General features: G+C 39.6%; 1 protein-coding gene across 3 annotated transcripts in view; it reads right to left on the bottom strand.

Annotated features, from left to right (window-relative positions):
* PSME4 (proteasome activator subunit 4) overlaps nt 1-24,132 on the bottom strand; it is a 96,872-nt gene that overhangs the window by 62,124 nt on the left and 10,616 nt on the right. The window contains exons 2-10 of one of the 3 annotated variants that reach the window (XM_077334243.1): nt 19,237-19,377; nt 17,214-17,330; nt 15,959-16,018; nt 10,050-10,094; nt 8,441-8,590; nt 5,596-5,659; nt 4,206-4,280; nt 1,916-2,038; nt 754-846 (exon numbers count right to left, since the gene is read on the bottom strand). In XM_077334243.1, coding sequence (XP_077190358.1) covers nt 754-846; nt 1,916-2,038; nt 4,206-4,280; nt 5,596-5,659; nt 8,441-8,590; nt 10,050-10,094; nt 15,959-16,018; nt 17,214-17,330; nt 19,237-19,377 — 868 coding nt within the window. The remainder of the gene's footprint in view (nt 1-753; nt 847-1,915; nt 2,039-4,205; nt 4,281-5,595; nt 5,660-8,440; nt 8,591-10,049; nt 10,095-15,958; nt 16,019-17,213; nt 17,331-19,236; nt 19,378-24,132) is intronic. The other 2 variants (XM_077334252.1, XM_077334261.1) reach the window with 2 other exon arrangements.

Genomic DNA, 24,132 nt, shown 5'->3' with positions numbered 1-24,132 from the left:
TTTGGTTGTTTAATGGCTCTTCCACGCCATTCATTTGGTCATCTCTAAAGGAAACTATTAACAAGCGAAACTTAACGTGTGGCCTAGCTGACCACAACAACTGAGAAACAACTGCTGTTATTACAGTGGCTAAAAACTGTGGACATTCCAAGCCACAGGAATGTTCCTCAGAATAAAATTTTCAGTATCTGAGCAGTCTATGTATTTATAAAACTGATGTGTTACAATACAGGTGCAATAAACTGATACACCGAAAATACTGTCTCTTAGCATGTTAAGGGGTTATTGAAGCTCAGTGCCTGCCATAGCCTGAGTTTCTGAAGCACCTAGAGCCCTAAGCAATGAAGGGCAGGATGGGTGGTGGCACAGATTCTCCAGTGTTCACTCCTCTCCCTAAAAATTCTTACAAAAGGCCTTTTTATTTCTCACTCCCATTCAATTCAGCCCTTCCAAATTAAAATTCCACAGGAAATCAATTTTCTAGAGCCAGTATCTTATTTATCTTTGTCTTAATTTTCTACCAATAACTTCAGATTCGGCTATTGAATTACCAGGATCTTGGATGGGTTGTCAGACACTGCCCCTTTAACAATGGAACATGAAAACGAATGTGCTGTAACTCACTTTGCTATTTAGATCAATTATTTAGGATGACTATTGTTTAAAAGTAACAGCTGAGAAGAACCAAAAACATCAAGATTCTACCCCAACATAAGCATGTCTAATCTCAATTAAACATATATATAAACTTACCAACCAGCGACCATTATTTGAGGGATGGTAAAAAGAGGCAATGCTTTTGAATAACCCAGACAAGTGTTTCTGTACAAGTTTACTCGGCCCGCCCTGTCCGGAAAAACAAAGATAGCAAGGTTGTGTTATTTAACTGCCCTCCAAGAAACCCTAACAAGGCCACAGTACAATTTTAACAAGCTCAGTCTTAATTGGCTCTAAGATGAAGTCTTAATAAAGGCTTAGAGTCTGTACTATTCTGTTTTCAGTAACAATTAGTACATCAGAGGACAGGAAGCCAAATGCACTGCAAAAACATTTTTTTTTAAAGGAAGCACTTGCCTAAACTGAACATAATCTATGTACAGATGATTTGGGAAAAACGTGGGGAAGGGGGAGGCTGCCACTTTCCACCATCAAGAGGTGGTAATTATGTGAACTATATTAGTTCCACTTCACAAAAATGTAAGGTGGGTTACTATGGGCGTGTATTTGACGAACTGTGATTACAGTTTCTATTTATTCCCATTTACAAACAAGTTGTGGTTCAACTTAAAATACAGCAAGCAAATTTAATTTACCTTCTAAAAGATGAAGTTCTTGCTGCTTTGTGGTGCTGACTTTATTATACTGACTAATCACTCTGAATGAAGTACATGGCAAGCAAGATTTCTGCAGCCTGGGAGATGAAGTAGTGCTACCTGAGAGTACAAAATGGTCATACTGGTGAGCCAGCTTGGTGTAGTGGTTAGGAGCACAGACTTCTAATCTGGCAAGTCAGGTTTGAGTCCTTGCTCCTTCTCCACATGCAGCCAGCTGGGTGACCTTGGGCTCGTCATAGCACCGAAAAAGTTGTCCTGACCAGGCAGTCACAGCACTGATAAAGCTGTTCTGACTGAGCAGTAATATCAGGGCTCTCTCAGCCTCACCTACCTCACAGATTGTCTGTTGTGGGGAGAGGAAAGGGAAGGTGATTGTAAGCTGCTTTGAGACTCCTTTGGGTAGAGAAAAGCAGCATATAAGAACCAACTCTTCTTCTTCATATCTGCATATTCTTTTGTTTATTCTACAGGCAAGTCAAAATATCTAGACAAAATGAGGCATAATTTATTTTAACACATATGTACACATGAGGCTACAGTCTGGATAACAGGAGTGTTCATGAGGGGGAGAAGGATCATACCATCATAGCTGTGATCCACATGACTGCATGCCCTATATCATAAGCGTTTGTTAAGAATCTTGGAACCAACACCTGGTTGCTTCCCACAGGAAGATTCAAACTGCGTAGTATTCTAGTAAATATCTGTAGGGGGGAAAAGAATCCATAATTAATTAGCCAAAATATAAATTGTATTCCATTTACAACATACCCAAAATATCAACATGTGACAATAGCATGATCCTAAAAGTGCTTTGCCAGCAACAGCTTTGTTGAAATAACAGGGATTTTGTCAGAATTTCAGTAATAAACTTCAAATAATAATTCTCTTGAATCTGCTTGATTTATACATGTTTCCCACAGTGAACCTTCTCCTTGCTAACCTTGGAAAGAACCTATGCAAACTGCTAAATAAAAAGTATATCACCGGCAGAAATTACCCTTTCATGTCAGTTAAGCATGTCAGTTAAGAACAGAAACCCTCTTCCCAGAAGCAGCAGTTGAAGCTCATGTTCCAGCTCCCAGCATTATTAGGGAGCCCTGAGAAGCTTGGCAATGCAACAGAAAAGCTTTAAGACTACGAGGCAAGATTTCGAACGCCTCAAGGTTAACACTCTACAGAAATTACTAGGGACAAGGTGTAAGAACACAACATGCTTTCAGTTGTTAAAAAGAGAGTCAGTTTGGTGCAGTGGTTAAGAGCAGCACCCTCTAATCTGGAGAGCCTGGTTTGATCCCCTACTCCTCCACATGCAGCCAGCTGGGGGACCTGGGCTAGTCACAGTCCCATTAAGGCTGTTCTCACAGAACAGTTCTGTCAGAGCACTCTCAGCTCCACTTATTTCACAGGGTGTCTGCTGCCGAGAGAGGAAGGGAAGGTGATTGTAAGCTGCTCTGAGATGCCTTTGGGTAGTAAAAAGCAGTGTACCAAAAACAACTCTTCTTCTAAAGACTCACAGTGGGAGGGAGCAGGGCAGAGGGAAGGAAATTGTAGAAGACTGGCATCACTTTCCAGATTTTTTTTTAAGTAGTAGTCACATTGGTAAACTTCCCTGAGCATTACTGGCTACAGCTGACAACAGGTATAAGCATGGCAATACTAGTTTCAAATTCAAGGTTATGTCACAGTTTGTGTTATTTTGGGTACCATCTTTTGGATGGAAGGGTAGAAGAGCACATTTTTAAAAATAACATTGTCAGGAAAATAAATTTAAAATATTTTAAATGCAGATGTGACTGTTTAATAATCTGAAGAAACAGCTTCCGGGGAATAGGGATAATGGAGAGTTGGATTTTTTTCTTTCACTCAAAAATGTAGAGCCATGTACCAAAATTGATAGGCAGCATTCCCACAAACAGCAAGACAGATTTCTTCATACAAGGCATAATCAATCTGGATAACAAGACTTTTTAAAAAGTCAAGATTGAGCTTTATCATTGACTGTTAGCCATAAGAGTTACTCGAGATACTAGAATATGTTTATTAACATGGGATGTGCATCCCCCTAAGGCAACTGGCTAGCTGCAGTCAGCACTAGAAAACATTAAACAGCTCACTCAGAAAGGTAAAACCTTCATTATCCAGAATGCTCACTGAACCAGCATTACCCAAGGCAAGCTCCTCCCCTTCAGCCACCAGACCCTTACAACTCTGGGGTATGCACGCAACCCTTCCAGCCTCAGTCTGCTCAGAACTTGCAGCCATTCCTAGGCTTCAGACACCCAGGGCTACTAGTTCACGTCATCCTCAAATGCCTTTTTCCCTTCAGCCAGTCCCGACCTCTCAGGAGCCTTCTCTGCCTTGGGCGAGCAAAGAGGCTGCTAAGTGATGAGTCCCCCCAGGTGACAGCTGGCTGTTTTGTGCCACCGCCATAAAAATCCGATACTCTAATGTAGCATTGTTTTAAGTTCTATTTTATGATCTGTTTTAAATTGTATTACATTAAATGACCATATTCTTTTGGTCTCTTATGTATCGACTTCATATATTTTGGTCTGAACGTTTGATAAAGTTTGATTGATTGATCTCTGCCTTGGGTTCTAAAACAGTTGGTCTGCTGATCTGTCTGCTGCACAGGATGGCTTGGCAGGGAAATGGTTCCACCAGGTATGGAAGCCATTGCTGTAGTATTTCCAATGGTCTCTGTGGATTCCTCAGGATACAGGACAGGGCACAGCCACATGCTTCAATATCCAGCACATTTGATAAGCCAGCGATACCCATTCCCCATTAATGGGGGATAACAAAACTTTTTTATTGCAATTCTCTTGTTTTCATATTCTTATTACTTCTACAATTATTATACATTACCTTTGGAACATAGGGGTCCCAGTCAATGTAGCCTATATTATCAGTGGCCAACCGTGCAAAAATGTTGACTAGGTGCTAAAAAGAGAACAAAAGAACACATTTCATGATCCAGCCTACATTCTCAGTGAGAATTCTGCTCCTGTATCCTCCCTTGGTTAGGAGAAATGCAAAACACAAGGAACTTCTACACATAAAGAGTCATGGAAAATGTAATCTACACAGGAAGGCTGAGAAACAACCCCCGAATAAATCACTGCATCAAAAGGCAAAATTCAAACTCCTTGAAGTTTTTAGCTGCAGAGCATAACATGGTTGCCCCATTTGTATCAGTAGACAGAGCAGATCCATGAGTGGAACCTCCTGAACTCACCTGCTCCCCTCCTATGAGATGAATAGGAAGTTCTTTAAAGCAGGGGAATTCTGTACATGTTAGATTTTTCACACCCATAAAATATTTAGTAGACTGGGACTATATGTAAAACTTCCAGATCTTTCAGTGAAGTTAAGGAGATCAACATTCTACAGGCTCCAATGCAAGAATATACTTTATCACGTCCCGTTTTAGCACTATGATGTGTTGCCGTTTTTAAACACAATTAACTTTAAGCCCAAATATGAAACTGGTTTGAAAATCTGGTTGAAAGTTGTAACTTTGCTGTAGACTTAATGCACAAATAAAACTTAAAAGGTAAGGGGCAAAGGACTGGCAGAGGGAGGGAAGAAAGAAAAGGGAGCATACCAGATATTAGAATGCTTCCTACCCTTGAGCCATGGCAAAAAGATGGATAAATTATCTCTTCATTGAATCAGAGTGTGATAGGAACAGTCTGAGGACCCACTGTAATGCTCTGTTGGAGAAATCTGACTACGAATCCAAAACCAAGAACTACATAATAATTTTTTTGAAAAAAATTAAGACCACTACCCCCCCCCCCAAAAAAAAAGAATCTAGAGGTGAGTCTTAATAAAGCTATTTATGTGGCTTTTGTTTTTGAATTTTACTATGGACCAAAGAGGATACTTGCATCTTTTCTCTCACTATGTTTCACCAATTATGGCTAAAATCATAACAGAACCTTCTCTCATATCTATGATTGACTGCATGTTAAAGATAACAGATGTATTCTGATAATTGGCAGGATTTGAAGAATCAGAAAATAAAGCAGTTACAACAATCTCAATAATGAATCTGGAAAATGCTGGTATTCCAAAAAAGACAGAATATTACTTGAGAAACCATTTTTAAAATGTCCAAGAGACAAAATGTTGTTCATTCAACTGGTATGATGGTCCTTAATTTAATAACAAATTCTATAGTTGGGATTACAAAGGCAGACACATCTACTTAATGTAGGCCAGAAAAAGGAAAGAAAGAAATTGAGATACTCACCCCTTCCCATTGTGGAAGATTCTGAACAGAAACCCAGAGGCCCAAAAATTCATCAAACCAGAGTCTGCAAAACAATTAAATTAGGCCACCATATTGGTCATTGCTTACTACAGCAATCATGACTGCAGCTCCAGCAATTCATATAAAGAATTATATAGTACTACAGTATATCTGAAGACTGCATCTTAAAGTAAGAGAGAAATCAAGTGGCTCCTTTAAGCCTATTTCTACATGAACTTTCAGGACTCGGATCTCACTTTTTCAGATTACTTCACCAACCCTGACAACAACTCTGTAAGTTAAATCAGTCTTGTTATCAGTTTTATTATAAAAGAGAATGGTACAACATTTTTTTCCATATCTCTCGAACCAAACCTGCTGAGTGCAGGTTTGCATTCCACAACAATAATGAAAATTCATTTATATAGTTATAAATATAGAAAACTTGATCCAGCCAACTTTTTTCACTCATTCTCAGCCAATTCCCCTCCTCCTTACAGTCTTCCATCACACATGGCTTTTGTTCATGTAAATCCTAAAATCCCTGAGATACCCTTTTTTGGTGCCTTTGGATAGCCTCCCCCCCTTTCACCTATAGAAAAGCTGGCTAGATCCAATCCAGATCAAAATCTCAAGAGTACAAGTATCAGCAAAGAATATTAAATAATGAAGCATATACACAGATATCAATAAAACAAATATAATCAACATGAGAAAGTGGGTCTCTCAGAAAGCACGAAGTAGAAGTTTGATATGCTGGGATGTGCCTTTTCAGAAAGATGAAAGCAAGCATGTATAGAGTTATGTGAGGAATTCCAGTGTGCGACACAGTCCAGAGAAGAGGTGTTGTGTGGACAGGCACTTGAGGAAATGTGACTGAAATATGACCTTGAAGTGACAAACCCAAAAAGAAACAGCACTACCACATAAAGCAATTTAATGAGAACATTCAAGGACAACCTGGAAAGGCTTTGAAATAAACATGCAGCTGTCTCAGTTAATGAGGACACCAAGAAGGAACGCTAGCTGTAACTCAGGCAACTTGAATTGTGTTCAGTGCCTGCATCAAAATCTCTGTTCAAGTGATTTGATTTCCTTCTCACATCTTCCTTTTGCAGTGACTTTATTAGTAAAGGATTTGGTTCTTGCCCAAAGGTTCCCCATGTTCCCCTTCCCCATGTTTTACACAAATTTTCATGGAAAGAAGTAATTATCACATCCCGCATATGTACTCTCCCCTCTTATCCATGTTCTTTATCTTTGTATATTTAGTTATTTATGCCTCACTATTCTCCTCAATATTCACAACATATTGTGAATTCTGCAAGATAGAAGAAAACTAAAAATACTAATTTCTATTTCTAATTTCACAGTTTAGATAGACAGGAAATAGAGTGCAAAATTATCATGTGACTCTAGTATTCTTTTTTCATAAAAAAAACTGGAAAAAATACAAGATGCCAATGTATTAATTGACATATATTGACATTTTAAAAAATCCATGTAATATTACAATACTGTCCAAAGACACATAGCACTAATATAGCCAGAGCTGGAAGCCAAATGGTAGCACATCTAGCCTATTCACATACGTAAGCAATATTAGCAAGAATCACTGCTAGCTCTGAAATTTTGAATAAGGCACATTCAATTGCCTCCCTTATGCAAAACAAAATGAGCATTCTACCATTCTTGGGTACAGTGAGAATGGTGATATTCCTAGAGCACCGGCCCTTCTGCGAATCTTGGAGAATTTGGTTGAGGTCGACTGAAACCAACAACACCACTGGGCCCCTGAACCTCCCTCCCTCCCTCCCTCCCTCCCATGAATCCATGCACCTGAAATGACCAACCACAGGTCCACTCTGCTAAAATGTTACTCACTTTGTTATTATTTTCAGTATTGCTATTTCTATCTGACATTACTGAGTCTGATGTATTGTTCCTCTACTTCTCATGTGAACCACCCTGAGCCTCAGGGGAGGGAAGCATATAATAAATATTAATATAAATAAAATAATGTCCTGCCTCAGCTCATCTCTCTTGCCTTCTAGTGTCAGGTTACAAAACCTGAATCAGATACCTTGACACTGAAGTGCTCAGATTGTCTCTCAAAGCAGTGGTCTCCAACCCCCGGTCCGGTGACCGGTACCGGTCCGTGGATCAGTCAGTACCGGGCTGCGGCTCCTCCTCATCCCCCTCCCCGGCTGCTGCCTCGGGGGCTGCCCTGCCACTCTGCCGCTGGGTGACCTTTGTTGCTCTCCAGCAGTCTCCATGGCTGGGGCTCCCCCTTGGCATGGCGCTGCGCAGCTGCTGCTGGCAGTGCCCCCTAGAGGGCAGCAGGAAGTCAGGGGTGCCGGCAGGAAAGCAAGTGAAGCAGGGGCTCAGGTGGCGGCGGCGATGTCCCTCGGCTAAAGACTAACCCCCCCCCGGGCCTCAGTAAAATTGTCAAGCGTTGACTGGTCCCCGGTGATAAAAAGGTTGGGGACCACTGTCTCAAAGGATTCTGCATGAGTGCCACATCTATCTCTAATAAAGTCGCACCATCAGAATTGCTGGTATCAACAGCATAGAAAGAATCAGGGTCAGATATTTTGTGTTCAATCCTGGTGTTTCATGTGCTTCCCACACAAAGAATCACCACTCCAGATATTAAAAATTATTAATTTTATCATAGCCAGCTTGAAGAAATATTTACCTAGCTCAATGACAAACTAAGAATTCCTTTTACAAATCATCAGGCATAACTTAATAAACATATTATACTAGCTGCCAATTAACGAAGCTGCCCTTTCATACAAAAGATCATTCCACAAAGAGATCTTAAATTGCAGCAGCAACTTACTTAAAGCCTTTGTGGTGAAGTTCTGGAGGCAGAGTGGTAGGAAGAAACAATTCAAAATAAGTGATGGCCTTCTGCATGGTAACATCAAAGGGGCACATTAATGGCCGCCACTCATCGAGCATCTCTGCTGTTGCATTTTCTGGAAAATACCTAAAGGGAAGATGGAAATGCTAACCAATATACACAAAAAGCACTTTAAAAAGACAGACTAAACACAATACCATAAGGTGTAACGAATCAATTAGATTTCTTGTTTTTAAAACCATGGACAGAATTGTGTAAGTTATTGTTAATAACTGCTGCTAAACCTAACAAATAAATGCCACTTTCCTGTACAGGATAAGTCTGGCATGGCCCAGCTGTGGCCTTAAGTAAGTATATGGCTGGTTACTGCTGAACAGCAAATACTATTTTAATCATAGGGATCTTTTAATGGGGCAAGGAGGAGAGAGATTTCGGCTTGCTACTTTATTTAAGTTTAACCATAAATATTTGTAACTATTATTATAAGCTGTCTTGAAGCATGAGGAAAAGCAGGCTATAAATGTTTAATGTTTTAATAAGGAAATAAATCATTTATCTGTAAGCAATTTTGATGCTTTTTAAAATCAGAAAAAAGCTATAATGGGACATGTGAGGACTCTTTAAGATGTAAATACTAAATACTGGGGATGGGGTTACAATTTATAATTAATATCATTGTCTTTACTGGAATAAGCCAAGTTTATACAATGCTCAAAGCATCTTTTACATGGTTGTTCCTAACTAGAGGGGACAGAGCAAAAAGCCTGTCAGCTGCAAAAGGGAAAGCATGCTTATTGCCTTTCGCTTTGCTTTTACCAGAGTCCACCGAGGGCAGTTTTGCAACCCATCTACAATACTGGCCTAGCCTCTAGGGACTTATGGCTCAAAATCATGCCCAGTTCAATCAACATCATCTGAGAAGAAATGCCATCTACAGTTACCATAATACAGAGTCATTGATTTAACTAGGACAGAATATAGTTAAAATGCATGAAAAGTGCAAGTTCTGCACTCATACCCACATTCTGGCTTGTTTTTGTAGCTTTATTTCAAAGTCCATTGAGACAAAGCAGTAGGCATCTTAGGCTCTGGACTCTACAGAATTATTGAATGATGGAGCCTGAAAGGACTGGGTGGTACCCAAGTCCAGCCACCACCAATGGAAGAGATGGGGGCAGCTGTCAAGGAAGAGCAGACTTAAAAGTATGCTCACCATAGCCAACCTATTTGCTAACCACAAACCACTCACATGTACAGCCTTCATTAATAAGCTATTACATGTTATACTATTTCCTCTGCACATACGAACTCCTCCATTTTCCTCCCCCTGCTTCAAGAGTTTTTATACACCATCAAAAGCTGCTTAAGCACACAGTTACAAAGAACACAGCACACAAGACTTTTTCCCTTCCATAACTGGACAAATGGAAAGCCCTATACACTAGTGTAAGGCTGCCCTGTCAATCTGTAGAACAAGAACTTGAGGGAGAAAAAAAACAAGCTTCCCTCCACGACAGAATGGCTCCCTCATTTATAGAAGGGAGTCACAGAAGCCAGCACTTCGGAAATAGTAAGAAGTACTTACGGCCGACAGTTTTTCACAAGGGTCTTTAAAACACTTTCTACAGAGCTAAAAGAGGAGGAAAAGAAGGGGAAGAGAAGTTAGAGATAAAATTACATCACCTTAATTTCAGTGCTGCCTATTAAAACAATAGCATATCTGTGCAAAAACTAAGTGATACTGATGCAATTAGACAGCATCCGTGTACATGCAACAGTTAATCTTCCGTTGTTGTACAATCCTCAATATAAGGAGTAATACCGTTTAATTCCAGATGTTGCCCTTTACCCCTTCTCAAGCATCCACTGGGCCCAACTCCCTGTTCTTTTGTTCTGTTTTATACCATGCAACCAAACTCATTATCACCCTAACCAGATTTTTTTTTTGGGGGGGGGGGGAAGATGCCACCTTTCCAAGCATCCTTAATTCACTCATGTCTCTGGCTTGTTACCAAGAACATACACATCAACAGAATGTAGATAAGTTTTATTCCAAAAATTTTAATTTTCTGAATTTAAGGGAAGACATAAGGAATTTATAAATTCATTCATGATCCTACAAGCATTGAAGATGCCAGTTCTACCTTTTCTGCCATGTAAGAGGTCACAAAGTTAGATGTTCTGTGCTCACTTACAACTTGACCTCTGCGCAGCTACTTTTTCACCTTGCACTTTCAAGCGGCATTTTAGGGCTGGCGCAGAATTACCTGCTGAGTACGAGTTGTGATGTTTCCAGTTTGAATGTTATTCCAGACACAAATTCATCCAGGTGACCCAATGGCAAACTCTGTTCCCCAGGGCAACACCAAACTATACTGACTTATCACCAGAGTTACTGAAGCACAATTAAAATGTCATATCTGAAGCGGGGGTGGGGTGGGGGCAGTCCTGACATTTGTTTTTAAAACAGTACTGTGTGTACAGAGGGGTTGGAGTGGCCACTTTCCATACCACAGCCACCAACTCTTATGGCTGGGTGCCTGGGCTGCAAGAAATAAATCATATCATCCTGCCCACCCAGCTGGGATTTCTTCACAACTAATGCCCAAGTGGCTGTTACCACCACAACACACTGCCATCACCTTCCACACGGCAGAACTCAGCCTTCCACACGGCAGAACTCAGTTCTTTGAACACTTGCAATATACAAGATGATTACTAAGCATTACTATTATTATTACTATTAATAATAATAAACAATTCATATCCACAGTCAGAAGAGAAAAAGTGTATGGAATTCAATGTCCATGCTACAATTTGGCTACTACTATATAAAGCAGAGCAATTCAAAATCAAGTCATAAAATCCCAAAGCCAGAGGGGACAATAAAGTGAGCACTTAAAAGCTTTTGCCACTATTATTTTCTAACCTACAAAGAAAGGAAGCATCAGAAACTCCTCCTTCTTCTTTGAATGTACACACTAGTGGAGGGGGGGGATAAACATGGCTGTCAGATAAGAATGTTATGCCAAGGCAAGCAAAACACATAGTGGATGCAGTAAGATGTGTTGGACTACAACCCAGCTGTTTATAATAACACAAGTCTTCAAACTTAGATATCCTTCAGAAGAACGCCAATTTAAAATTTTAAAACCTCACACTGACTTTAACCAGAAAATAAAAATATATCAGGTTAATCCCATGTTATTTTAGTTTTCACTTAGAATACACAGGCTTCGGAGAATGCAGGAACTAGCACCATTAAAAAAAAAACTACAGCATGGGACTGAAGAACAGAGATCCCACCTCCTCATAATTTCATAATTAAATATACTTATGGGGAGAACTTGGGCCTTATGAACATTGTATGGGGGACCTATGTTAGCCTAATGCAGAAAAGCCAACAAGGCTATCAGAGCATGTGGAAATACATACACATACATACATATATCATATTGTTTTGTGTCTTTTAGGGCCCCACATCTGATGGACTGCTTATCTCCTTAAGCCCTTCACAAGGCTCTTCAATCTCCAGGTAGGAATTTGCTTGTTGTTCCCAGTCCCCAGGAAATACACCTGGCCTTTTCGTTCCTGGTCCCAACCTGCTGGAATGAGCTCAGGGCCCTGTTGGAGCTGTCAATGTTCCGCAAGTCCCGTAAAATGGAGCTCTTCCACCAGGCATTGGGTTGAGACTAGGCTAGGAAGAGCAGCTCCCTCCCTATATAGGCCTACTAGGGCCTGTTTGGTCAGTTATCACTGGAATCGATCCCTGGAAGGTTGTTGGCTATGTGAATGGAGGTTGGGGTAGGAGTGGGGATGTCCTGCAGATAGAGTTTGTGCCATCGTCTGGACCATTGCATATATTGTTTTTATGTGGGTTTCTTTAGATTTTTACATAAATTGCCACAAGCTAGCTAGTTCCAGGAGTAGCTGTCAACAAATATAGAAATGAATGAATGAATGAATGAATGAATGAATGAATGAATGAATGAATGAATGAATGAATGAATGAATGAATGAATGAATACTGGCATGTATTTTGTAAGCAAGGGATACTCATTAGATGACAAAGTCTAGCCTACAAGCCAAGATTCTCTGCTCAAGACCTGCTCCCTGTCTTGCCTCCAGTGGTGAGGCAGGTGGCAATCAGACACACGGCTTTCTGTGCGTGGCAGAGATTGCCCTACCCCTTGAGGCTTGCCTGGTGACTACCATATTCTCTTTCAGTTGCTAAAACATCTCTTTATACTCAAGGGTTTGTTCTTTTAAAAACTGTCCTTACTGTTTGATTCTATACTAAGAAAAGTTTTATGAGACTATTTGAAGCTGCTAAATGTTTTATGCTCTGGTTGGGTTGTTCATTTTTAACTATTTCATGCTCTTTTGTGTCTTATTTTAATTTGTAAGCCATCGTGAACAAATTCTCAGGAGACGGTGTACTGATCTTCCGGATAGATAAAAAGCATATAAACCACATTTGTGTGAACAAAATAATGCTTCATTGTCAACATGATTCCATTACAAACAACCCATTTACTCCATAAAGAATTAAAAGCTGGTAATTAAGATTTGTAGCTACGTTCTGAAGCTCATGCTCAAATGACACAATTTTTGTCAGACAAACCAAACAGTAGTATCTAAAGTCCCAGTAATATGACAAGATAAAAATGTAGTGTGCTGAGACCATGCATCCAATTTTTGACAATAAAATCCTACTGAACAGCAAGTCAGTTTCAAGGCAAAAGTTGACTGTCCTAATTTCAAAAAATGTTCAGTATGGTTTAAAAAATAACAACCACACAGCTCTGCTAAGCTTTCGTGCTACCAGACATTCATTGCATGAATGGAATACTTTTAGTTACTCTCTAATTATATGAATCCACACTGCTCATGAGCAAAGAATGAAGTGACGCTATATTAGAATAGCAATCCATCTACAGCGCTGAGTGTCAACCTTCAAGGGAGGAAGGGCAGCAGTGTATCTGGACTTCTCCCAGAATTACAACTGATCTGTCTACAGAGAGCATTGCTCTGGAGGAAATGGCAGCTTCAGAGGGATTCCATGGCATCACATTCCACTAAACTCCCTCCTGTTCCCAAATTCCATTCCCAAATCTCCAGGAATTTCCCAACCCAGAGTTGGTAACCCTACTGGAAACTCCACTTTTCAGGACGGAATATTAAATCAACTCAGTAACCAGTGGGACATGGATTTGAAGCCTAGGAGCTAAAAAAAATGTGAACTAGCATTCTCAATTATACCATGATTCACTAGTAACCTTAATCAAGCCAAAATCTCTTAGCCTTTCACCTGTAACACAGGGGCACTGCTGATTTGCTTTACAGGATTATTGCACATAATCACAGTGTAATACAGAACAAGAGCTATACAAGAGCAATAGAGAACAAGTTGGATCAAATGGTTCCCTTCTAAGCGAAGAATCTCCCACTGAAAGAAAGATTCCTTCTCCCAACAAAAGATTGATGAAAGAAAACCATTAGATCCAGCCTTATTATAAACATATTATATTGACTGCATATTATATTAACTGGGAGGTGGGTAGGCGGAGGGAATCTAACAATGAAGAAAGCATTCTCCACAGAGCAGTGCTCTAAGCACTAATAGCTCATATCCGTCCAATTTTCAATCTCATCTTCTATTGATAGCACACTAGTCACGCTCCCTTCTCTTTCCTTGGCACAAAAACCTGGCAGGTGGATCAATGACAGTTTTATGATGTTGCAACGTAAGAAAAAGGAGGGCAAATTACAGAAAAAAGATACAGAAATGAACAATAAGGCAATCCCAAAACAGATTTGATAAGCACTATCTAAAAACATTAACACAAACAATCAAGGTTCAGGGAGCACAGCTGGATCATTAGACAAAACTATGAAAGGATGACTAACCTAGGATAGAAAAATACAGAGATGGTTAACAAATCTTTGCGTAAATTTTCATTGTAGAAGATGCTTGAAATACTCTAATGCCTATATAAATCCATTATGCAGATGTGTATACTCACTCCATTCCAAAAATGGTATTGTAGTGCTAAAATAGATCAATAGGGCAACCAAAATTATAAAGTAGTTAGGAGAACTTCTCCTGAAAGAGAATGTAAAGCACTTGGGGCTTTATACTTTAAAACTGATTAAGGAAATAGCTACTTTTATGTTTTTCTGAAAAGTCAACAGGGTAAGTGTTTTCCCTGTGCTATTTTTCTAATTTAAATCCCATGCTGGGGCCAGGAATTGTTACGTGCCCTGCAGAGAAAGATACAGAGGTGACCCTATGTTTTCCTGTACGGGATACAGAGCAGTGCCATATGAAAGGATTGAAACAAACCCACTATTCCATGTTCATATTTAATCTATGCCTTTCCCCCTTTGACTAGTAAGGACTCCTGGAGATCTGGCAATAAATTTCATGCCATCTTATCTAGTTGTGCTCTAAAGGCAGGCAAACCAGAGACAGAAGTTCATAAAATTCTATATATTGAAGAAAAAGCAGAGAACAATATCACACTAGCTTTTAGTTCACCCAAGAAAACTGCTCTGAACTTACTGACAGAGAGAAGAAAACAAGACTTCATACAACAAAAAAACAACTCTGTAGAATCTGTTCATAAATGAAGAATAAATAGTCACCATTGTGATCCATGATATCTAAATGGAATCTCCAGGTTCAGAAGCCAGACCTAAGAGAATCACTGAGGGACCACCAAAGGTTTCAGTGACCATCAAGTAGCCACTGTTGTGAGCAGGAGGTAGGACTACACTGACTTGGCTTGATCCAGTTGTGCTGCTCTTACAATTTTTAAAAACAGTGCTTATTTTAAAATGTTGCCTAGAGTGGTAAAAGATTCTTACTGAAAATATCTCAGGTTTTGGAAGAACAAATTCTAAATATGTCATGCTTGATGAGATTTCATTTTCTTGTAAGAAGCAGTGACAAACATTTTGCTTATTTGACAATAATCAAGTTTCTAAAATCTTTAAATTGGGAAATCCTTGGAAACAAGTTTACTGTTTATTTATTGGATGCTTTAGGCAGAGATTTTACAAACCACAGAACTTTTAAACCATGGAAAATTATTTATATTCTGAATCTCCTCAAACAAAGGTTACCCAGCTTCTTTAGCCAGGGTACCAAAATCCATAGGAAGTTAAATCCATGCATTTTACAACTTTGTGCAAATTATGCCCCAAAATTAAAGCAGTATATTCTGTTTAACTACTTTTGATAACATGTGGTTAAAAGAAATCAGCAGATAGCTATGTTTTTCAGTCACTCCACACACATTATGTTGTTTCACGTTTAGAGGAGTTTAAATACAGTGCAACATTCCCATAAACAGTGGTGTAATGTTAACATTGGGCTTTTTTCAGTCTTGTATGCAGAAAAGTTACATGTGTGTGAAAAGTGTTATAGCTGAACAGAACATGCAAAAAGATAACACCATCGGCCAGAGCTAAACAAAAAGAAGTCCTTACCACCTATGTAAAACATTAAGCACAAATGTTTTAGATGAAGACAAGCCTGGTCGACATGAACTGAACATGAACAAGAAAGATTTAAAAACAAAAATAAAAATGATAGAATTGTAAACAGAATCAGAGAATACACAGGTTAAATGATGCCATTTTTCCAGTTTGGAATCTACCTTTTCAATCCAACAGAGATGAAATAGTTTAAATAATGCTTCCAAAATACCATATGAAGAAAAAGCCAAACGACCCCATTTCCTAATCTAGCCAGATGCTGCAATCTTACATGGGAGTCTTTTGTTTAAATGCTAGGAGCCCCCCCCCCTCATGGCACACACATGATTAGGGGATATACTAGCTCACTGAATTATGGCCTAAATGAATAGATTGAGGAGGGGGGACACACCTCAGAAGTACAGCTCACTACTTTGACTGTGAAAAGTTCATGATACACATCTACTGGTGTTCCCATTTTGAGACAACTTACATAGCAAGGCTCACTAAAGATGCTAACTCTAGGCTGGGAAATACTGGATATTGGGGGTAGAGCCTGAAGAGGGCAAAGGAGGTACCTCAGGGGATACAATGCCATAGAGTTTACTCCGAAACAAGTTAAAGTATGCCCATCTAGCTGTCTATTCTGACTGGCAACACCTGAGTCAGAGGTCTTTCCCTTTCATTGGAGATGCTATGGATTGGACCTGGAACATTAGACATGCAAAGCACATGCTCTGCCATTCAGCTGAGGTTCCTCTCTAAAATAGCATCTGCAACCAAAAATGTTTGCGACTGAGCAGTTAGCTTTTTGCAAAGGGCCAGTATTCACAGCTCACAAGCACCAAGTAGTATTTTAAAGAGCTTAGACCAGATACATTAATTATCTAATGAACTGTAATTATGTCACATATTTGAAAATGAATCAGATGAGTAATAAAAATGGAGAACATTCACCATAAAAGGACAAGTGAAATAATTTTAACCTTGTTATACTTAGTTAATGTAACTGAGAAACATGTTATTTGACAAGCAGCACATTCTAATTAGAGCTGACAAATACCAGCAATTTGAAGGTTTGAGCAGCCAAAGTAACATTTGTTGGGCCAACTAATTTAAGATTTCCAAGGTTTACAGATTTACTATCTGAAAGTTAACAATAGATTGTTTCTATCAGCAGTTTTAACTTAATTTTGAACTACACTGCATCTTTTCTGCCAGCATCCCAAAGATCAAAAGGGATACCTGAAAGAGCTTACAAACTTACTTTGGAAACCAGTTCAACCCAAGATGTTCAGTCTTTGAGTACAATATCCTCTCCAGCATTTCATAAAGAGGTCTCCACGGTAACTCTAAATCATCCCTTGAAAGAAGTTCTTTCTTCCTAAATTAAAAAGAAGAGTTAGAAAAAATAGTGTGTCCAAAACAACAGTGTTCTAAGTGATAGAGAACCACTACCAGCATCAAAAATTATGAAGTATTTATTAAAGAGAAAATGTTCATAAGTATACTTTTAGCACAGCACCAGATTGAGCAAGGGATTCAAAAGAAATGTTTAAAACACAATTACTCTCTCACTCTCTATATACATTTCCTGCCAGATGTTAAAATATAGAACAGGCTCCTTAGCTTAGGATGTTACAGATCTCTACAGAGTTTCTATTACGCTACAGCTTCCTACAGCTGTTCAGGTCAGCAGATAGTTAATGACTGCTGCCTCCAGACCTCAGTTAAGAATTCTGTCTGCTCTGATGGACTCAGCACCCAAGTGTGCTTCCTCCTTGCTCCCCTGAGTTTTATTATCTCTTTTTCCCACCCACTGATCAGGTCAGGCTGGGTCAGAGAAACTTTTCCTGGAGATTCTTCTTGGAGTTCCTTCCAGAAGTCTCTCCAACTCTCAGTTCCCTACTTGAAAGAGGGGGAGGGGGTGAGTCTTCCCACCTCTGCTCATTAGTATTTATTAAAAGATAGCGGCTTAGAAAGTCACTGACTGACTTCCTCCTCCCTGCCTGCTCTCTGCCCAGAGAGAAAAGGGGGGAAACTTCTTAAAAACATATCTCATTTCAACCTACAAAAGAAAAAAATGCATTTTTTTCACACAGAAGAAATAAAATCTGACTGCATCTCCTATGTAGTTATCACTTTTTTCACATGGCCAGACAGCCTAAAATATGGCAAGAAAACTTCTCATGCTTTTTTCTCTTAGGAAATGTAAAGCATTCAATTTTTTTCTTTGAAGAGTTGAAGCAATGTTTAAAATGATGGATTGATGCAGATGTAGTTCTATAACACCAACACCAACTGTCACAAGCATTAAACATAATTCCCCAGCTCTCTAAACCAGGATTTGAAACCACATATGAAGCAAATTAGCAAGTAGGTCAAGTAGGTACACAGGTAAGACCAAGCAGTACTGATTCTGATATAAGAGTTTAACCATGTCATAATTTCCAGGGAGCTGTCAGATATTAGAACTGCAATTGCAGAGCCTACTATCAATCTCTTAACAGTCACTGAAAGTCTGCCAGTGTCAGATGTGTACTGGCCCTTTGCATAGACCCTCGCTTAGCAAGCTGCCTTCTTAATGTCCTCAAGTCATTTTTTTTAGAACTGGCAAGCACATTGTTCATCAGTGATGAGCGTATTGCTTAAACTGGCAAGCATAAAGAAAACAATGGCTAAGGCTTGCCTCGATAATGCAATAGACTTCCTGAATATCCCCAAAGCCCAACACAAATTCATGTACAAGCTCCCACCTTTATCCAGGCTCAAAAATAAGGCAGAAGAGGTTTATCCCTGAAACTCTGCTATACAGTGGAGCCTTCCTACTGCTTCAAAGCCTCTAAAGCACAGCATACTGTTACTCTTTAGCCCCTAAAGACACTCATGCCAATACTACCATAGGACACAGGGAAAATAAAATGGGAACCCACCACCATCACCCACACACTACAGTCAAAGCCCAAATAGCACATACTACACTAGGAAGAATCCATCTTAAATCAAAGTACAGCTCATACATGAAAATCCAAGTCAAAATGCCTTTCCTAGGATGGTAAATAGATACTCCTGATGGGCAACCCACCCTCAGGGCAAAGCTTCTAACCCAATGTTTGTGAAAGGTTGGCAAACAACACAGGATAGTTAACAGGATTTTGGAAAATGACACCAGAGAGAAGAGAAAGAGCAGGGGAAGTAGCCACCACAAGTTTGGAAATCAAGGTAAACCAAAACTGTAAACCACTAAGTAACACACAAATTAAATAAGAACCATGCAAACAGTATCTTACTTTAGCAGATTTGTCAAGAGGCGTGCAAATCCTTGCATCATGCTGATCTCCAGCTTTGGAATTGTAACTAGTTCGTACAAAAGCTTGATAAAAAGAACATGATCTTCCTTGCTAAACTTTCTCCCATAGAGCCGCAGATACCTAAAAAAAAATAAATTAAGGCATGAAAATATGTGTATTAAACATGTTCATACAGTGAACCAGGGCTGGCTAGTTTTTATACCCCACTTTTCACTACCTGAAGGAGTCTCAAAGCGGCTTAATTTTCTTCCCTTCCTCTCCCCGCAAAAGAAACCCTGTGAGGTAGATGGGGTTGACAACAGCTCTAACAGGTCCAAGGTCACCCAGCTGGTTGCATGTGGAGTGGGAATCAAATCCGGCTCTCCAGATTAGAAACTGCCACTCTTAACCACTACAGCAAGCTGGCTCCTTGGTGAATAAAGACAAGATCCGTAAAAGAATCATCCAAAAATATACATCAGTGTTACAACTAGGGAAGACAATTGGGCTTGGATAAATCCAAAAATACTCAAATCAATGCTGATTCAAGTACTTTTCAGGCTTATCCGAGCCAAATTGCCCATCCTATCAGTTTAAATGAGCCGAATCAGACAAACCTGATGCGATTTGGGCTTGATTAGATTCAGTGAGAAAGACCCCACCAAACAGCATTTTGTCAGCTTCTGTCAGACATGCACAGTAGCCCCCCAGTGAATACTTCATGGAAAATATGTAGCACTGGAAGTCAGAAACATTCCACGGGCATTCTTCAAAGCAATTTCTACAGCCAGGGAGAAGTAGTGCCCTTGGCAGAAGTTGGCTATGCTGCAAGCAGTAAAGGGAAAGCAGAGACTAAATTTTACAAGGAAGGAAACTGTTTCTTCATTTAAATCAGAATAGGTATATTGCGGCAACACAAAAACAAGGAATGCAAACAATCCAACAACAGTTGCATGGCAATCAAAGTTATATGTTCATCTTATTTATTTAAAATATGTCTATCCCACATTACCCCTTATAAGTTAAGAGTTTATCTTGCTATTTTGCATAAGATGTAGTAAAAAAAATGAACACTATATTTGGAGGGATAAACTGTAATAACCGAGATCCAAGTAGTAATACTCTGAATCTACACAGATAGCTGAGGTGGCATGGCCAGTGCAGGTTACCCTACTTCATAGAATCATAGAGTTGGAAGGGACCTCATGAGTCATCTAGTCCAACCCCCTTGCACTATGCAGGACACTCACAACCCTATCGCTCATCCTCTGTAACCTGCCACCCCCTTGAACCTTCACAGAATCAGCCTCTCTGTCAGATGGCTATCCAGGCTCTGTTTAAAAATCTCAAAAGATGGAGAAACCACAACCTCCTGAAGACACCTGTTCCACTGAGAAACTGCTCTGACCGTCAGGAACTTCTTCCGGATATTTAGACAGAATTTCCTTTGGATTAATTTCATCCCATTGGTTCTGGTCCGTCCCTCTGGGGAAAGACAGAACAACTCTGCTCTATCCTCCATATGACAGCCTTTTAAATACTTGAAGATGGTTATCATATCCCCTCTCGGTCGTCTCCTCTCCCCTAACATTTCCTCATACGTCTTGGACTCCAAAACTGAACACAATACTCCAACTGAGGCTGAACCAGAGCAGAGTAAAGCGGTTCCATGTAATAATAAAGCTCACATCATATGATTTGGACACGATACTCCATTTGATACAGCCCCAAATCCCATTTGCCTTTTTAGCCACCAAGTCACACTGCAGACACATGTTCAATGTATGGTCTACTAAGACTCCTAGTGGCTAGAATTTAATCAATTGCTCTCTAGATTTAAATTAGAGTTTACTAGACGGGTGAACATGGGGGCTCCTCTCTGACTTTGAAAACATTTGAAAACATTTTAGTCCAAGCCAAACCACATCTGCAAGCTGTTATTAGATATGAGACTGAATATTAACAGGTTAAGACTTGTATGGTTAAATGGATGCAGAATATTGGATTTAATGTCACACTGGAAACATGGGAATGTATATGGTTTAAAGTGCCTAAGTTAACAAACAGCCAGATATTAAGAGAAAATTGGTATAAGATGTTTTACAGATAGTATGTAACACCTAACGTAATTGCTAAGATGTCTATAATAATATGTGCTGGAAATGTCATGATAAGGTGGGCTCTTTCACATGTGGTGGAGATGTGGGAAAGTGTACAGATTTTGGGTACATGCTATTTGGGAAGAGATGTTTAATATTAAGTTTCCTATGAAAGCTGAACATCTGTTGTTACGTTTGTGTCCAGAACTACTCTCTTCTCATGCTAGAATTTTCTTCTTTTATGGCACAACGGCAGCAAGACTAGTTCTGGCTAAGAACTGGAAATCACAGGAGACCCCAACTATTGACTTATGGTTGGATAAACCTGCTTACATAAAAATTGCAAAGCTTACTTCTATAGTCAACAGAAGACCAAGGGAAAAATTCCAGGAGCAGTGCAGTTTCTACTTGCCAAACAAAGCTTGGAGCAAGCAAAGAAAATGGACTACAAGAGGTCAAGGGATGGGGGTATACAGTAACCAAAATATTTTTTTTTCTGTATATATTTATAAAAATAAAAAAAAATCCAAGAATATAGTGTGGAACCTTATCAAAACCTTTATTGAAATCCTGATAAACTATGTCCACAACATTCCCATGATCCAGCAAGATAGTCACTTTCTCCAAAAAAGAGATAAGGCTGGTCTATGACTTGTTCTTGTGAAATCTGCGCTGAGTCTTAAAATTCACAGCTCTCTGTTCCATCTGCTTAAGGACTGACTGATGATTTGTTCCAAAGTTTTGTCAGCTACAGATGTCAAGCTGACAGGTCGGTACCTGGATCCTCCTGGGGACAACATTTGCCTGCCTCCAATCATCGGGCACCTCACCTGTTCTCCAAGAAGTGTCAAAAAGAATGGACAGAGGTTCAGAGATGACACCTACAAGTTCTTTTAGTACCCTTGGATGCAATTCATCTGGCCCAGGAGACTTTGTTTCATTTAAAGAAACTAGGTGTTAATGGACTGCCCCCACAGTGATCTTAGGACACCATTCCCACCCACCCCCGTTGTGATACATTTTGTCCACAATGAGCACTATTTCCCTCACAAGAGAAGACTTAGGAGAAATAAGAGTTAAGCAGTTCAGCCCTCTCTTCATCATCTGTTATAATTTCATTTTCTTGTCCTCACAGTAGTCCAATAGAGTCCCTACTCTTTTTCTTACTTGAAACATAACTAAAGAACTCTTTTTGTTATGTTTAGCACTTCTTGCTAGCCTAAGCTCATATTGAGCTTTAGCTTTTCTAATACTCTCCCTATAATAATTTGTTATTGGTTTATACTCATCCTTGGTAATAAGGCCTTCCTTCCTTTTCCTAAATGACTCTTTTTTTATTCCTCAAATCATCTGACAGCTGTTTATGGAGCCATCTTGGCTTCCTTAGGAAGCTCCACTGGACTGCTCTCTGAAAATGCAATGATGGGCATGAAACAAGTCCACAGTATCACCTCAGAACAGGCAAAAAAAACCCCTTCTTTTGACAGGGTTTGGGTATAATTTAAAATGAATATCCCTTCATCTGCTGATCTATATCACTGACTCACAGTGTTTAATAAACCTAGAAATAATATGGGTTCTATGAGAAAGGCAGCAATTAATGTCTACCATCCTGGTCAATCCCAGATTCTGAATAATGGCCAGAGCATTGACAAGAGCACCAGAAAGCTGCCAAGAACCCTTCTGCTATCTGTTTGACTCCATTAAGAGATCATCTTAGATGTTTATCCCACTCTTATAGCCTCTGAAACCTGAATGTAAATGGCAAGGCCATGACAAGCAAACTGTTTATCTATTCCCATACCACACAACTTAGGCAGTACAGAAAAATGAGCACCGGGCATTAATTTTCTTATGTGCAGAAAACTAAAGTACTGGGAAATCACCACATGTCACATTGTCAAAGTAGTCACAAATCGTCATAGCACACCATTCAAAGGGAATGTGGCAGGAATGCTGAATTCCCCCAGAATCAAGATGCCCGGGGATTTCACCATCACTTCTGAGATCGTCTAATAAGTTAAGGGAGAATACAGATTTTGGAAGCAGAAAACACTTTCTTCCAGCTGCATTTCAAAACTCCAGCACAGATGATGGTGCAGATAAGCTATGTACATCTCTCCACTCTGCCTAAACTAGAAAAGCTGATGTGTTTAAAATCATGGCTGAAGAATGCCTGCTAGAAGAGAGAACTGCCAAGTCAGCTTCTGTTGTCTCACAAATCACGATTGTATTCTGCAAACCTAAGAGGTTCAGAGTATTGGCTCCTTCACACAGTGTTTTTTTTTTAAAGAAATGGTCCTTTGTAGAGACTGTTAGTAGAGATTGGAGAGGGGGAATAATTGTGGCCTTTCACTCTACCCTTCTCCTCTCTAGTTGCTAGATCAATTTGAAGTGTTCCTGGTGTTGGAATCATGAGACAGATCAGGAATTCTGTTTGTGTACTGCCCACCTTGCAGTCTAGTATTTCCTATTCCAGAAAGAAGGCTTGAAATTAAACAGACAATACAGAAGTAGTTGAAATACGGCACAACAAATCCCATTATTAGGGTAGCACTTGGAATCTGGAGATAAGAAAGAACATTTCACCTGCCTCTGGGATCAGCTATAACCCCCCTAAAGATATCGAAAGGCTACAAGCATCACTTCCAAAGCCACTAAAAGAGCAGGTTATTGGTTTAAAGTCATTTTCTCTGTGTGATCTGCCCTCGTTATTCCTTATTCGTAATCTTACCTAGCACAGAATCAATTTCATTTTACTTTAAGTGCAATATCTTCATTAAAAGATTTTGGCCCA

Source organism: Paroedura picta, chromosome 1 (assembly GCF_049243985.1).
Source record: "Paroedura picta isolate Pp20150507F chromosome 1, Ppicta_v3.0, whole genome shotgun sequence".
Taxonomy (NCBI): Eukaryota; Metazoa; Chordata; class Lepidosauria; order Squamata; family Gekkonidae; genus Paroedura; species Paroedura picta.
This window is presented reverse-complemented; position numbering and strand designations above follow the sequence as displayed.